Genomic DNA, 14,556 nt, shown 5'->3' with positions numbered 1-14,556 from the left:
CACCTTAAATCAAAAGCTGGAAATGATTAAGCTTAGTGAGGAAGACAGAAAGTTGAGGTAGGCTGAAAGCCTCTTGAGCCAAAGAGTTAGCCAGGTTGTGAATGCAAAGGAAAAGTTCTTGAAGGAAGTGAAAACTGCTGTTCCAGTGAACACACAAATGATAAGAAAGCAAAGCAGCCTATTTTGCTGATGTGAAGAAAGTTTTGGTGATCTGGATGAAAGATCAAACCAGCCACAACACTCCCTTAAGCTGAAGCCTAATCCACTGCAAGGCCCTAACGCTCTTCAATCCCGTGAAGACTGAGACAGGTGAGGAAGCTGCAGAAGAAAAGTTCAAAGCTGCCAGAGGTTGCTTCGTAAAGTTTAAGGTAAGAAGCTGTCTCCAGAAAATAAAAGTGCAAGGTGAAGTGCCGTGCTGATGTAGAAGCTACAGCAAGTTGTCCAGAAGATCTAGCTAGGATAATTAATAAAAGTGGGGACACTAAACAGATTTTTCAATATAGATCAAACAGTCTTCTATTGGGAAAAGATGCCATCTAGGACTTTCAATGCCTGGCTTCAAAGTTTGAAAGTGCAGGCTGACTCTGTTGCTAGGGGCTAATGCAGCTGGTAACTTTAAGTTGAAGCCAGTGCTCATTTACCATTCCAAAAATCCTAGGGCTCTTGAGAATTGTGCTAAATCTACTCTGCTCTAAAACTGGAACAACAAAACCTGGATGACAGCACATATGTTTACAACATGGTTTACTGAATATTTTAAGCCCACTCTTAAGACCCACTGCTCAGAAAAAAAAGATTCCTCTCAAAATATTACTGCTCACTGACAGTGTACCTGGTCAGCCAAGAGATACACAGTGAGATTAATGTTCTTTTCATGCCTGTAACACAACATCCATTCTGCAGCTCATGGATCAAGAAGTAATTTCGACTTTGAAGTCTTATTATGTAAGAAATACATTTTGTAAGCTATGCCTACTATAGATAGTGGTGCCTCTGATGGATCCAGGCAAAGTCAGTTGAAAATCTTCTGGAAAGAATTCACCATTCTAGACGCCATCAAGAGCACTCAGTGATTTGTGGGAAGAGGTCAGAGTATCAACATTAACAGGAGTTTGGAAGAAGTTGATTCCAGCCCTCCTGGATGACTTTGATTGTTTCAAGACTTCCGTGGAAGAAGTAACTGTAGATGTGGTGGAAACAGCAAGAGAACTGGAATTAGAAGTAGAACCTGAACTTAAAGACTTAAATGTAAGACAAGACTCTATAAACGTCCTGGAAGAAAACATAGACAAAACATTCTTTGACGTAAATCTTAGCAATGTTCTCCTAGGACAATCTACCTAGGCAATAGAAATAAAAGCAAAAATAAACAAGTGGGACCTAATTAAACTTACAAGTTTTTGCACAGCAAAGGAAACTATAAACAAAACAAAAAGACAGCCTACAGAGTGGGAGAAAATATTTGACGTGACTGACAGGGACTTAATTTCCAGAATATACAAACAGCACTTACAACTCAATAACAAAAAACAATGCAATCAAAAAATGGGCAGAATACCTAAACAAACGTTTCTCCAGTGAAGACATACAGATGGCCAATAGGCACATGAAAAGAATGCTGAATATCGCTAGCTATTAGAGAAATAGAAATGCAAATCAAAACTACAGTGAGGTACCACCAGTCAGAATGGCCATCATTAAGAGAAATCCACAAACAGTAAATGCTGGAGAGGGTGTGGAGAAAAGGGAAACCCTCCTACATTATTGGTGGGAATGTAGTTTGGTGCAACCATTATGGAAAAAGTACAACGATTCCTTAAAAAACTAAAAGTACTAAAAGCAGACTTACCCTGTGATCTAGCAATCCCATTCCTGGGCATATATCTGGAGGAGACTAATTCAGAAAGATACGTGCACCCCAGTGTTACAGCAGTGCTGTTTACCATAGCCAAGACATAGAAGCAACCTAAATGTCCATCAACAGATGACTGGGTAAAGAAGTTGCGGTATGTTTATACAATGGAATACTACTCAGCCATAAAAAGAACAAAATAATGCCATTTGTAGCAACCTAGATAGACCTTGAGATCATCATTCTATGTGAAGTAAGCCAAAAAGAGAAAGAAAAATATCATATCACTTATATGTGGAATCTACAAAAAAAAAAAAAGAGAGAGACAAATGAACCTAGTTACAAAACAGAAACATACAGATGTAGAAAACAAACTTGTGGTTACCAGAGGAGAAAGGTGGGGGTGGCTGGATAAATTGAGAGCTGGGGATTTGTAGGTACTAACTACTGTATGTAAGGTAGATAAACAACAAGGTCCTACTGTACAGCACAGGGAACTACATTTCAATACCTTGTAATAGCCTGTAATGAAAAAGAATATGAAAGGGAATATATATGTATAACTGAATCACTATGCTGTACACCAGAAATTAATACATTATATTCAATTAAAAATTTTTTTTAAAAAGTGGAGCCTGAAGATGTAGCTGAACTGCTGCAATCTCATGATAAAACTTTAACAGATGAGGAGCTGTTTCTAATGGGTGAGCAAAGGAAGTGGTTTCTTCTATGGAACCTGTTTCCTATTTCACAGTGAAGATGCTGTGAAAATTCTTGAAATGACAACAAAGGATTTATAATACTACAGAAATTTCATTGATAAAGCAGAGGCATGGTTTGAAAGGATTGACTCCCATATTGAAAGAAGTTCTCCAGTGGGTAAAATGCTCTCAAACAGCATTGCAGGCTACAGAAAAATCATCTGTGAAAGGAAGAATCCACTGATGGAGCAAAACTTCATTTTTGTCTTATTTTTAAGAAATATCCATAGCCACCCCAGCCTTCAGTAGCCATCCTCCTGATCAGGCAGCAGACATCAGCATCGAGGCAAGAAAAAAGATTTCACTTGCTGAAGGCTCACATGATGGTTAGCATTTCTTAGCAATATTTAAAATTAAGGTTTGTACATTGTTTTTTAGACATAATGCTATTGCACACTTATTAGACTACAGTATAGGGTAAACATAATTTTTTGTATGTACTGGGAAACCACAAATTTCATGTGACTGACTTTGTTTCAATATTTGGCTTTATTATGTTGGTCTGGAACCAAACCTGCAATATCTTCGAGGTACGCCTGTGTCTTATTTCATTCCAGTTATGTATGTGATACTGTGACAAGCTGGAGGGCAATTGTGACTCTCCTGTGAAATACAAAAAAGTCGTGGGCTTTTTTAGCAGATGTTTTCCTCATGGGGCCTTTTATCACTATGTGTGCTGACATCTGTTTTAGGAGATTGCTGGAAGTCTAACCTCTGAATAGCAGGGATGCTGTTGTGCTGTTGTCGTCTTTACAAAAGCCTAATTAGTTGAATTACGTGCTAAATTGTGCCCGCTTAATTATTCTAGATGGAGGTAAACCTAACAGGTAACTTATCTAACCAGTCTTAAGCTAACATTAACCCACTTCAGACAGCCTTGTAGTGGGTGCAGGGTACCTGTTAACATTGCCGGCTTCACTCCTCGCTGGATGAATAAAAAAGGCAAATGTCGCACATGTAGGTAAGAAAATTCTTGCATCTTGATACGATTACAATTAATGTTTAGTTATCCACATTGAGGTGATCTAAGGAAAGCTGATAATGCAAGTCAAAAGGCAGGCGCATTAGTGAATGAACATTGTGTTAGAGAATGTATTTCAGATTAACTCCGAGGTTTGTATTTGTTAAAAGCCATGAGTGATCTGTGTGCTCTTCGTTTCAGAGGGGGCCATCCTTACTTGACAGGCTTGGCTGTGGCTGGTGGAGCATACTACCTGGGCCTGGAAGGGGCAATCATTGGGCCCATACTGCTGTGCATACTTGTGGTCGCTTCCAACATCTATAGTGCCATGCTAGTGAGTCCCACGAATTCGGTGCCCACGCCAAACCAGACCCCGTGGCCCGCTCAGACTCAGCGGTGAGTTAAAGCAGAATGATTCTGAAAATGTATTTAATGAAACTATATTTCTATTTAATATTCTTTTTAAGTCACCCATTTTCTGGGTGATTCTCTAATTTTATAACACCTCCTTAAAGGTTTCCATTTCCACTATCCTGTTTTTGAGGGGGTCTGATTTATATTGAGGTGCTATTTATGTAAATAAAATTTACCTTTTTTAGCATATAGGTCTGTATTTTCTGTGTTATGTAACAAATTACCAGTAACTTAGTGGCTTAAAACAACATCATTATATTAAGGTTCCCGTGGTCGAGTGTAAAGGCACAATTCAGCTGAGTCTTCTGATTAGGATCTGACGAGGCTGCCGTCAAGGTGTCAGCTCGGGCTGGGGTTTCTTCGTCTGTGGATTGGGGCCCTCTTCCAACCTTGCCTCTTGTTGGCAGAATTCATCTCATTGCAGCTGTAGAATTGAAGCTTCCAGCTCCCAGAGGCTGCCCCTTTCCATAGGCAGTTCGTAACGTGGTTGTTTGCTTCTTCAAGGCCAGCAGGAGAGTATTTTTCTGACTTCTGTCTCTGACTACTAAGATCCTTTTGTAAGGGGCCCACCTGATCAGAGCTGGCCTACTGAACATACTCTCCTCTTGATTATAGTCCATTGCCTAGGGACCTTAATTACATCTGCAAAATCTCTTCACCGTTATCATATTAACACAACATAATCACAATATCAGGTATCAGATATTTTTGACTGTTGGCTTAAGAGTGAGACCCTGACTCAGGAGCTATGGGTTGGTAATCATGTGTGTTACCATAATATAATCTACCAGGATCATTGTCCTGTGCAATCTTTGAGTCAGTGCTTTTTGGTTTCCCTTTGGGGCTGCTAAATTCCTCAGAGAAAGATATTCTCCCTAGAAGTTGACGGCCTGACTGCCAGCATTCTGGGAGCCAAGACAGAGAAGGATCAGACAAGGTGTAAATATTCACTTAATTTCCCACTGTCAGTGTGTACCCTCACCCCGTGGCTGCCTGTTGTCCCCTAGTTCAGAGGCTTTTTGTTTCACTTTCTCTAGGGAGGGAAAACCCCAAATTTTCTGCCAATGATGGGGGGCATGTGCTTGGCTGGGTGGAGGTGTGGGTGAGGCTGTTGGAGCTGTGAAGTCTTTCTGCTTTTTAAGCACACTGCAAAGTGGCCCTTCAATGTTTAGGCCCCCCTTCAACTCCACTTGCAGAGTTTCTTCATATCACCAGTTTCTGAGCTTTTGGGGGAGCTTTGCTGAATAAGTACTGGCTTAGGGTTCAGCGTCTTAGGTTATGCTGGATCCTAGCAGTTGTCTGTCTGCTTTCCGCCTTCTAAAAGTGTGTTACTCTTCCCTCTTATGTTTTCTTTTCCCCACCTTTTTTTTTTTCCAGGTGGGTTTATGCCTTTAAAAAAATACTTTTACTGGTATTCTGAAGGGGTTTTAGGAGAGCCTGAGGGAAATACCCGTTCAATACATCACTTTCTAGTGGGAAGTCTAACTGACTTCTTAGGTAGTAGCCAACAACGACTGCTGACATTTATTGGTACTTCGTGTGCCAAGTTCTGTGATAAAACTTTACCTGTTACCTTATTTTACTTAATCTGTCCAATGTTTCACCTGAGGTTAGGCATGGTTGTTTTCCACGTTCTGTAGTTGAGGAAATCGCTTGCCTATAGTCACCCAGTAATAAGCAGGTGAGCTGGTGTGTTTCCACTAAAGGTCTTTCTTTTCCTTCTCTAACCATCCCCCACCCCCACTTCTTGAGCTATTAAATTAGAAAAGATTTAAAGATTCACATAAATGGGTTTTTTAAAATCTCATTGAAACTTTGGGGGAAGCAGATCCCAAAGTGTTTGCAAGGAGCAAAGGATTGTAAATGAGGAGTCACATTGCATGGTCCCCATTGCTATGGAAGCAACTGTTAGATGTTAACAGCAGTCCTCTGTTCCCCCAGCCACATGTGGTCCCATTCTGCATTGCTTGTTCGTGAGAAATTCTGCCACTGTGGTTCAAAGGAACAGAATAATCATTATGGTTTGGGAAAGAATATAGTATTTAGATGGTTTAGGTAGGACATTTACCATTTTTAGGAATACTGTCAATGCAGTGTTTGTTCCTTTGTTTCTTCTTAATCTAGAGAGTTACGGTTTTATGAGCCCTGCTGATTAGTTAGTGCTGTGCCTCTTGATGAGGCCAGAAAGAAATTATTTCTCTATCCCTACGTTATGGAGTTTGTTTTCCAGGAGATAATCAGAGGTTCAGTTAATTAAGATCAATGTTACTTTTGTAGGTTTTTACACACAGCCACCATCACCACCCTAAACATCTAGAGAAGATACAGTGTTGGGATAGAAAACACTTAGTAACTGTTTTCTCAGCTTGCTTCACTTTGTTTTCTTTTCTTCTGAGTCCTTCTGGAGGCTTTTTTGGCCTGGAGGCAGAATTGAATAGTAGGTATGAATTTCAAGCTTACAGCTAAGTAAGCTTACTTGTCAACAGAAAGCAGTCACTGGGCCAACCACAGTCTTAATCTTATTTTATGCATCTTTGCCTTGAGGCAGAAATTTTCATTCATAATTTAGGGGAAATGCAGAGTTAGAGGTTCAAACTTGCAGATATCTTAGAAATTTGAAAGGATGTCAAAGGATGAATTTACAAACCTTTTGGGTGTTGGAAAGTGCTTTGTAGTATTGACCAGTTTTTGGCTCTTGTTTTAAAGATTTTCCAGGGCTTTTCAGAACTGAGTGATTCATATTGTCTAAGACAGCTTGTAGCCAGCTTTGCCTGTACACAAATGTAAAAACACAAATTTAGGTGAGACGGTGGAAAATGGGTATAAATGGGCAGACAGGTAGTTAGAGCAGCGGTCCTGGGAGGAGGGTATGATTTTGCTCCCCTCAGAGGACATTTGGTAACATCTAGAGACATGTTGATTCTCACAACTGTAGTGGGTAGAGACAGGGATGCTGTTAAACATCTTACAAAGCACAAAATGGTCCATAGTGCTGCTGCCGAGAAACTCTGGTTCAATAGAGATGGATGGATATTAATATATGTAAAAATATGTGTGTGTATAAATCTGTTTAAGGGAATTTTTTTCAGGGTATAAAAATATTTGAGGGGATAAATTCATTCCAGTTATTTGACCTGTCAGCATATATTCAGTACCGTGGGTTCAGCCATGTCACGCATAAACCCTTTCAAAGCCTCAGGAGCCATAGCCAGGAATCTTACCCCTCCCTCAAAGCTGTTCCTTTGGATGTAGAGCTGTGCTAGTCAGATATGTGCTTTAGAGGTGAAGAGGCTTAGGGTACCATCCAGTGAAAGAGCCTTGAGATAACTGAGCATCCTTGAGTGTAATCCTTTTTCTATAACATTTTACCTGTGCTCCTCTTGACATTAAATTACTTCCTACCTTGTGCTAAAGGGTTAGTCTTTTGCTTGCCTCTGCCCTGCCTGTCTGAGCCTCCTAGTTGGTGATGTTGTTGTAAAGGAGCAAGGCAACTTCTATCTAAAAGGATGGTAATAAACTTGTGCTTCACGTCTGTATCATTTAAAATAGACCTGTCTGTATTATGGCCAAAAAACAAACTCAAAAAATGCACCATCAGTCAAACTCAAAATAACAGTGACTTAAACGAGCTAGAAATTTATTTCTCTCTTGGGTGAAAGAAGTGGAGAGGCAGGCAGTCCAGGGCTAGTGTATCTGTTCCACAGACATCCATGCTACTCGTCCCCCTATCTTCATGTTCTGCTAGCCATGGTGTGAAGTCTCTTCATCTAAGGTGGGTGCTTGAGCTCATGTTCATTGGTAAACTCTGACCTGGCCATTTGGCTGCCAACACAGATGCAGACCTGGTGAGGTGACATCATCCTAGCTTGGGCATGTATATTACATAGCAAAGGCAAACTAGCTGCTACAGTCCTAAGGGGTAGACCCTGCTTAGATGCAGCAGACCTCCTCCATCCAACCCAGACATTACCTGCCAGGTAACTGCATTCACTTGGCTTGCTTGATGGGAGAGAAAGACAATGCAAGTACAAGGTCATTTGGAGAAAAGACCTCCCCCATTCTCAGAGTGTGGACTCTGCTGGATCAGTTTTCCTACTTTGCAATAAAACTTACCACTTAGCGTTTAACCTTTGGTCTCTTAGTGTTTTTCTCTTTAACAGCATTGTGTCTACTTTCCATTCAGCAAGAAGGGGGGAAAGGTCAAAGATCATCCTTCTCTTTTAAGGACACTGCCCAGAAGTCACGCAACACTTCTATTTACATCTCATTGGCCAGAACCTAGTCACATGGTCATTAGTTTCAAGGGAGTAGGGAAGTAGTCTTGTAGAGGGAGACAGTGGACCCTCTAAAAACCTGGAGTTCTTGTTACTAAGGATTGAGAGACAACTATCAGACTTTGAAACAATACTCAGTGAATAAGAAAAAAAAATGACTATATAACCTCATAGAGGCTCTCATGTTATAAAAATAAGATATTTTATGGCAACCAATTACTAGTTAGATGCTATTTTCTTTCTTTCTTTCTTTTTTTAAAATATCTCTGTAGTACCCCCACCCTCTTTTCCAAAAGCAAAACTAAGCATTCTGTCTTTTCTTTTTAAAGGACTTTCCGTGACATTTCTGAAGATCTGAAACCTTCGGTAGACTGACTTGGTTCCCAACCACCGCGATTTCTCTAGGAAATTCAACCTTGACTGTGAGTTCAGCTCAGCTGTGGCCTCCTGCCCTTTCAGCTGTGCCTAGCAAGCAGAGCCCAGGAACAGAAGCAGAAGCCTCCTGGCCTTCCAAGCAGAATTCCCGGACAAGAGAGGACTTGCTCTGGGCTGCTTTGCATTTTAAAGCACAGCTTTGGAGCTCAGAAATGTGGTTTGCTCACTTAACTGTTGCTAAGATGGCTTGAAAAGTTTCAGTTCATACACTGGTACCATGGCTTGAAATTTTCCCACTTTGGTTATCTGTATTATAATATATATTTATAAGGTTTTTTTTAAGAGCCCTAAACTACCTGCTGTCACGAGTGTATACAATGTAATTTTCTCCTGTTTTAAGATATCTGTTCTTAAACCTTTTCTATGACAGTCACTTTCAATGAAGAGGGCTTTGACTTATGAGAATGTAGTTTCTTGAGCAGGAAAAATGAGTCATCTGCCCTTCTCCCACAGTATATGGTCCTCCGTAGGGAAGGTCTTCAGTGTGAGGGTGGGTGGCTTATTTGAAGTCCAGTCAGTTGTATGTTGCAACCATAGGAGACACAGAAAGACTGAAGCTCTTCTTCCCCTTTCTCCTCCCTCCCTCCCCTGTTACACTATTGCCAAATTTCTAAAACTTGGCTGACCACATTGAAATTAACTACTTACTAAGCTGCTATTAATGGTAACAATATGATAGAATTCATGTTGTGACTTTTTTTTCCCTTCCCAGATGTTTTAAGTGAAAAATCTCAGGTGCATCAGTGCTCTGATGTGTTAAACGTATCCCTGTTTCAGTATTTGGACTTTGACCAATTAGTTACCTACAGCAGTAGAATTTAGAATTTTTTATCTGTGTAGTATCTTCCCATCACTTGGCACAGTGCCTTGCACTTAAGACACTAGATGAATGCTTGTTGGATTAAATTGTGACTTTTAAAATAATCTCCGATAACCAGCATAGTGCTTTATTTACATCTTACAAAATTCTTGCACACGTTATTTCACAAGCACTTCACATCAGCTTTCATACAGCTTTATATTCTTCTACAACAGTTTCACACAGATGGGGAAGCTGAGGTTCGGAATAGTGACCAACTCAAAGTCATGAAGTTTAGTAAAATTTGACCTCACATCTTTCTGACTCCGCAATCTGCCAACTTTGCTGTACTACAGTTTCTTTTTATATTCTACACACTTTTTCCAGGGCTATGAGGTAGAATTAGGTGTCTGATTGCATAGACCTGTCAAACAGTTGATGACAGAGCTGGGAACAGAATCCAGCTCTTAGCTTTGCATCCTTTCCACTGTATAAAACAATCTTCAGGCTTTCTCTGCCCCCAAGGGAGAAGGAAGGATTCTTAATGGAGGAGAAAGGGTTCTTAAGTAACAAAGATTTCTTTTTTGGAAAACATTAAAAAGTAGAACTCATTTCTTCTAAAACATCTTCTCATTAAGAAGCATAGTTAATGATAATTACCTTAAATTTATTCTGATATTACTTAAGAAAAAACTCCACCTAGAAGAGAGGTACCATGAGGTCTGTCTTTATACAGTGGACTACACGCAGATCTCTTATTTTTACGTGAATCCTTCAACAGTTATCATCTGATATGCCACCAAGTGTTATATATATTTGGCACCAAGTAACTCATTCTTTTCTTTATTCACTTGTTCAATCATTCATTCAGTAAAACATTGGTTGAGAGTTTGCCAAACTTTAGGGTCCATGCCAGGCACTGTGTAGGGTACTCTTGGGGAAAACTCGTAAGACTCCTAAGAAGGCCTTCTCTCACCTTCAGTCTTAGCTGAATCATGTGTATTGCTAAAATTTAAAATTTTACCTTAAAAGTGTTAACAAAGAAATCAGGTCTGTTTTTATGAGTGGTATACTGGTAAGTTTACAGCTGTGATTAGTACATATTTATAAGAAGCAAATATTATGCACAATGTGTTAGTATGCATATGCAAATTATGTTTCTCCAGAGTGCTTTTAGCTGTATAAAGTGATACTGCAAAAAAACTACACTTAGCTATTGCTGGTTACAGTTATTAGTATGAATACCAGTTCTTCGATGGTGACTCTGAGCCCTAAGAGAATAATTTAGAGCTGCCGAAATTAGCAATAATGTAGTATCATCTGGACTGTCAGGAGCAGAGGTGCCCCAGAGTACTACCCAGACCTGATCTGGAAACTTAAACTGCCCAACTACTCCAGCAACAGCCTATGAACTTGAAGGTTGACCAGCTTCAGGAGGTCTTCTTGGAACCCTCAAAAACAGAGAGAAACATGCCGCCTCAGATATAGTGAAGAGATTTTACAGATCTTCACAGGGCATAGAGATCAAATGGTATGAAAAGATAGAAGTCTCAAGCTCAAGTCTTGAAGGTGATTCTTATGATTTGACCCAGAAAGAGGAACTTTCCCTAGAAACAGATGATGCATTAATGAAGTAGAAGTAGCTTCAGTGAAAACCGAGTACAGAAATCCTGTCACAATGTCCTGCGTGTGATAGCTTTATTAAAGATTAGTTTGAAGGTCACATTCCCTCTTCAGTTGTAAACTGAGTGGAGGAATGGGAGGAGGAGATAAGAACTCCCTACTCAGTGTGCTCCTCTCTTGTCTCAGAGAGAGCAAGGCATGGGATTTTCAGCATAAACCCTGTGTCCTGTAAGTCCAGCTTCAGTTCCAAAATTCCTATCACATTCTCTGTTTCTGGAAGTGATCTCTGCCAGATTGCCTTAGATACCAGTTTTATTTATTTTTAAATTTGCAACAGTTCCGAACACCCATTTCCATTAGAGGTGGTTTGCTGGCAGAGTTTTCCCTTGACTTCTGAGACTAGTGCAGATTGACTCTTGACGTGGGAGGATACCTAAAAAGTGTTACTTAAACAAACTCAGTTGCTTTGGAAAAAGCAGTTTATTCCAGTAAAAGGGCTTGCAGATGAAGTCCTCTGGCTAACCTTGGTCTTAACAAGAACTGGTTGTGACCCATCAGGACTTCCTAGTACCCCTAGCTCCTACTTTGGTTGTGTTTAGAGCTTTAGGATGTATCACTACTGAGCAAGAAATGCTCACATTCAGGTCATGAGGAGTTAGACTAGAGCAAAGTAATTTTAGGTGAGCTATCTAGAGCTTTCAACTTCAAGGTTTATAGGAAAACCCCTCACAGTCTCCTTTAAGGGTCTTCCAAGACCCTCATAAGAGTATTAACAGTAGACATTTCACAGTAGAAATAGCCTGTGGCAACATACTTCCAAATGTTAGTTCCAGCTAAGAACAAGTATTTTTTGTTTTTATCAATTTCTTGTCTCTACACATCTTGCCATCAAAATATATTCATTTCATTAACTTACTGAGGACCTGCAAAAATATTCATGCTATCTAAAACCACTGAGCAGTTCCCTTTTTTTGGATAGTTTAAAAATAACTAAGAGAATTATAAATCAAGATGTTCTCTCTGCCTCCTGGAGTCATAGAAATTCTGTGCTAGAATGGGTCTTTATATAATCAGGCGATCCTAGCATTTTCTGGAGAAGGAAACAAATCCATAGGTTGGAGTGTCTTTTGGAACACGGAACCAGTCAGTACCAGTTCAGAGTAGAATACTTGCTTTTTTCTCACAGTCCATTGTTCTACTTCTCTTCCCTTTCCCTCGTAGTTGAGTAGCTTTTGGAAAAAATGTGTTCCTTATAGCAGTATTTCCAAGGAATGTTATTAGATGTTATAAGAGAACAAAAGTGTGTGTGGTGGGGGGACCCCACGGTGAGTTAAAATTGAGGCATGCTGAGTTTGTTTCCTTTCTGTAGGTCTTCCAAGAAGTCATGTAATACTATATATTGTGAATTTATGAGACAGACAAAGACTGTTTACGGGACTTATTTGACTTTAAACTGCGCACCCATCCTCCTTTTCTCAGAGCATCTCAAAGGACTGCAGATCCTTTGGGAAACATGGCTCTCAAATAAAAGTTTACAGCTCTTTTAGAGGACATCCCCAGTGGAGATTCTGAATGGTGAATCTACCATGTAAACCATAATACGTCTCAAAGTCTAATGAGATAACAGAAAGAAAACATATTTGTCACTCAGAGCTATACATCAAGTATAGAGATTCTTTTCCACCTATGGTGTGTGAAATCAGTATTTGTGTTTTAGTTTTACAAGTTTTTAAAGCTCAATTAAGTGTGCAAATACAGTGGTGATATATTGATAATACACTTTAATAACGCTTTTGTATGGCACTTTATAGTTTTCAGACTGCTTTCATAACAACCCTGTGAGATAGACAGTTGTTGAGTGTTATCAGACAAGGCACTGGAGGCTCAGAAGGGGTTTTTTTTTTGTGATTTTCCCCTTAAGTTTATATCGCAAAATGATGGAGCCAGAATTCAGTTGCAGAACTTCTGACTCCAAGTCCAGTGTTCTTTACTCCACACCTGGTTTCTTATTTTTTTTCTCTAGCTTTGTATTTTACTATGAAAGGTGTGAAAGCAAATGTTAAACATCATTTTGGCTGAATATAAAATTCTGTTTTTTATGGCAGTGACCCAGAAGGTGTAATTCCAATTGTAGTTATTCCAAAGAAAACCCTTCTTTGTGCTTTGCAGTGCCACTTGTCTGGGTGACTGGAGTGCATTTCAAATACCATTTGATTTTGAAACCAGGATTGGATATATAATTGTAATTGCTTATGTAACTTTTGGGAAATGTATTACCCTTGCATTCTCAGGCAAAGTAGAGAAGGTTTGAAAGTAAAAAAGATTGTTCAAAGACAACAATGTATCTTCTTTATTATCCCAAATGCTGTTTCCTAGCTTTAACTTGCTTTGACAACCTACTGATGTAACATCTTTGTAAATGTAAAATATTTATATTTTGAAATAAAATTACTAGTGTTGAATGAATCAGGAGGTAAACTTAGTCTCATTTCTCTTGAGAAATTTGATCTTTAGTGAAGTCAAACTTTCACAAATACAAAAATCCATCTCTTAGGCCTTATATCTTGTCTTTTCCTTTGGCACCAATGCCTACACTGAATTTTTATGGGCAACTTACATAAGGGAAGATGTGTCTGGGAGAGGATGCTGGACACCTTAAAGAGGTGAAAGGGTCCAAGGGTAAGGCTGGAGCCCTCAGTGCACAGAGGAAGGTGGCTTTGTGGTAGATAAGGAAGTAATGAAGTGGGTGGCTGGGGGGTGAGAATCAGAGGAAAAGAAAGTTGGATAAAGGAACTACATGTTTTGAATGAAGAAAACAAACCTAAGGTATGGCTGTCTTCAACAGCAAAGATAACCTCTGCAGCACTGGCAGGTGGGGCTGAACCCCAAGTGGAAGTATTTTGAAGCATATTTCAACAGTGCCTGGAAAAGAGCTTTCTGATACAGCTCATCAGTCTGACATTATGGATGGAGAAAACGATCCTGGCAAAGGTGTAAGGCGTGGACTATGATTTACATTCTTTTCTACACTGATAGTTTCTTATTGGCAAGTCTACTAGTTCACAAAATATTTCTTCATGCTTCTCAGTCTGTTGCTTAAGCCTAGGACCCCTTCCCAGAATATGTGCTTCTGACAACCTCCTTTAGGTTTGCTTCTGGAACCTTTAGGGTAAGAAGTGTTCAGCTCTCCCATCTCCATCACACAGGGCCTCCGTGATTCTTAGCCTTACTCTTAAGTGAACTTCGTCAGAAATATATGCTAACGCTCTTTTCAGTCACTGAACAACTGTTAAGAAACTGCTGTGTACTAGGCACTAGGGGAAAAGTAATTTTAAAAAGTAGTTTTAAAAAGTAATAGTTTTGAGCAGTAGGTGAGGCTTTTCCATATGTTCTATTTAATTTCCTTTCGAAGAGTGATTCTGATCAGTAGCCCAAGG

General features: G+C 39.7%; 1 protein-coding gene across 1 annotated transcript in view; it reads left to right on the top strand.

Annotated features, from left to right (window-relative positions):
* The window catches only part of TMEM245 (transmembrane protein 245), an 80,284-nt gene extending 66,699 nt beyond the window's left edge, over positions 1 to 13,585 (top strand). The window contains exons 16-17 of the mRNA XM_072959876.1: positions 3,776 to 3,970; positions 8,592 to 13,585. Of these exons, the coding sequence (XP_072815977.1) occupies positions 3,776 to 3,970; positions 8,592 to 8,637 (241 nt within the window). The 3' untranslated portion in view covers positions 8,638 to 13,585. The remainder of the gene's footprint in view (positions 1 to 3,775; positions 3,971 to 8,591) is intronic.
* The last annotated feature ends 971 nt before the right edge of the window (positions 13,586 to 14,556 follow it).

Source organism: Vicugna pacos, chromosome 4 (genome assembly GCF_048564905.1).
Source record: "Vicugna pacos chromosome 4, VicPac4, whole genome shotgun sequence".
NCBI lineage: Eukaryota > Metazoa > Chordata > Mammalia > Artiodactyla > Camelidae > Vicugna > Vicugna pacos.
The sequence above is the reverse complement of the archived record's forward strand: the minus strand, read 5'-3'. Positions and strand labels throughout refer to the sequence as shown.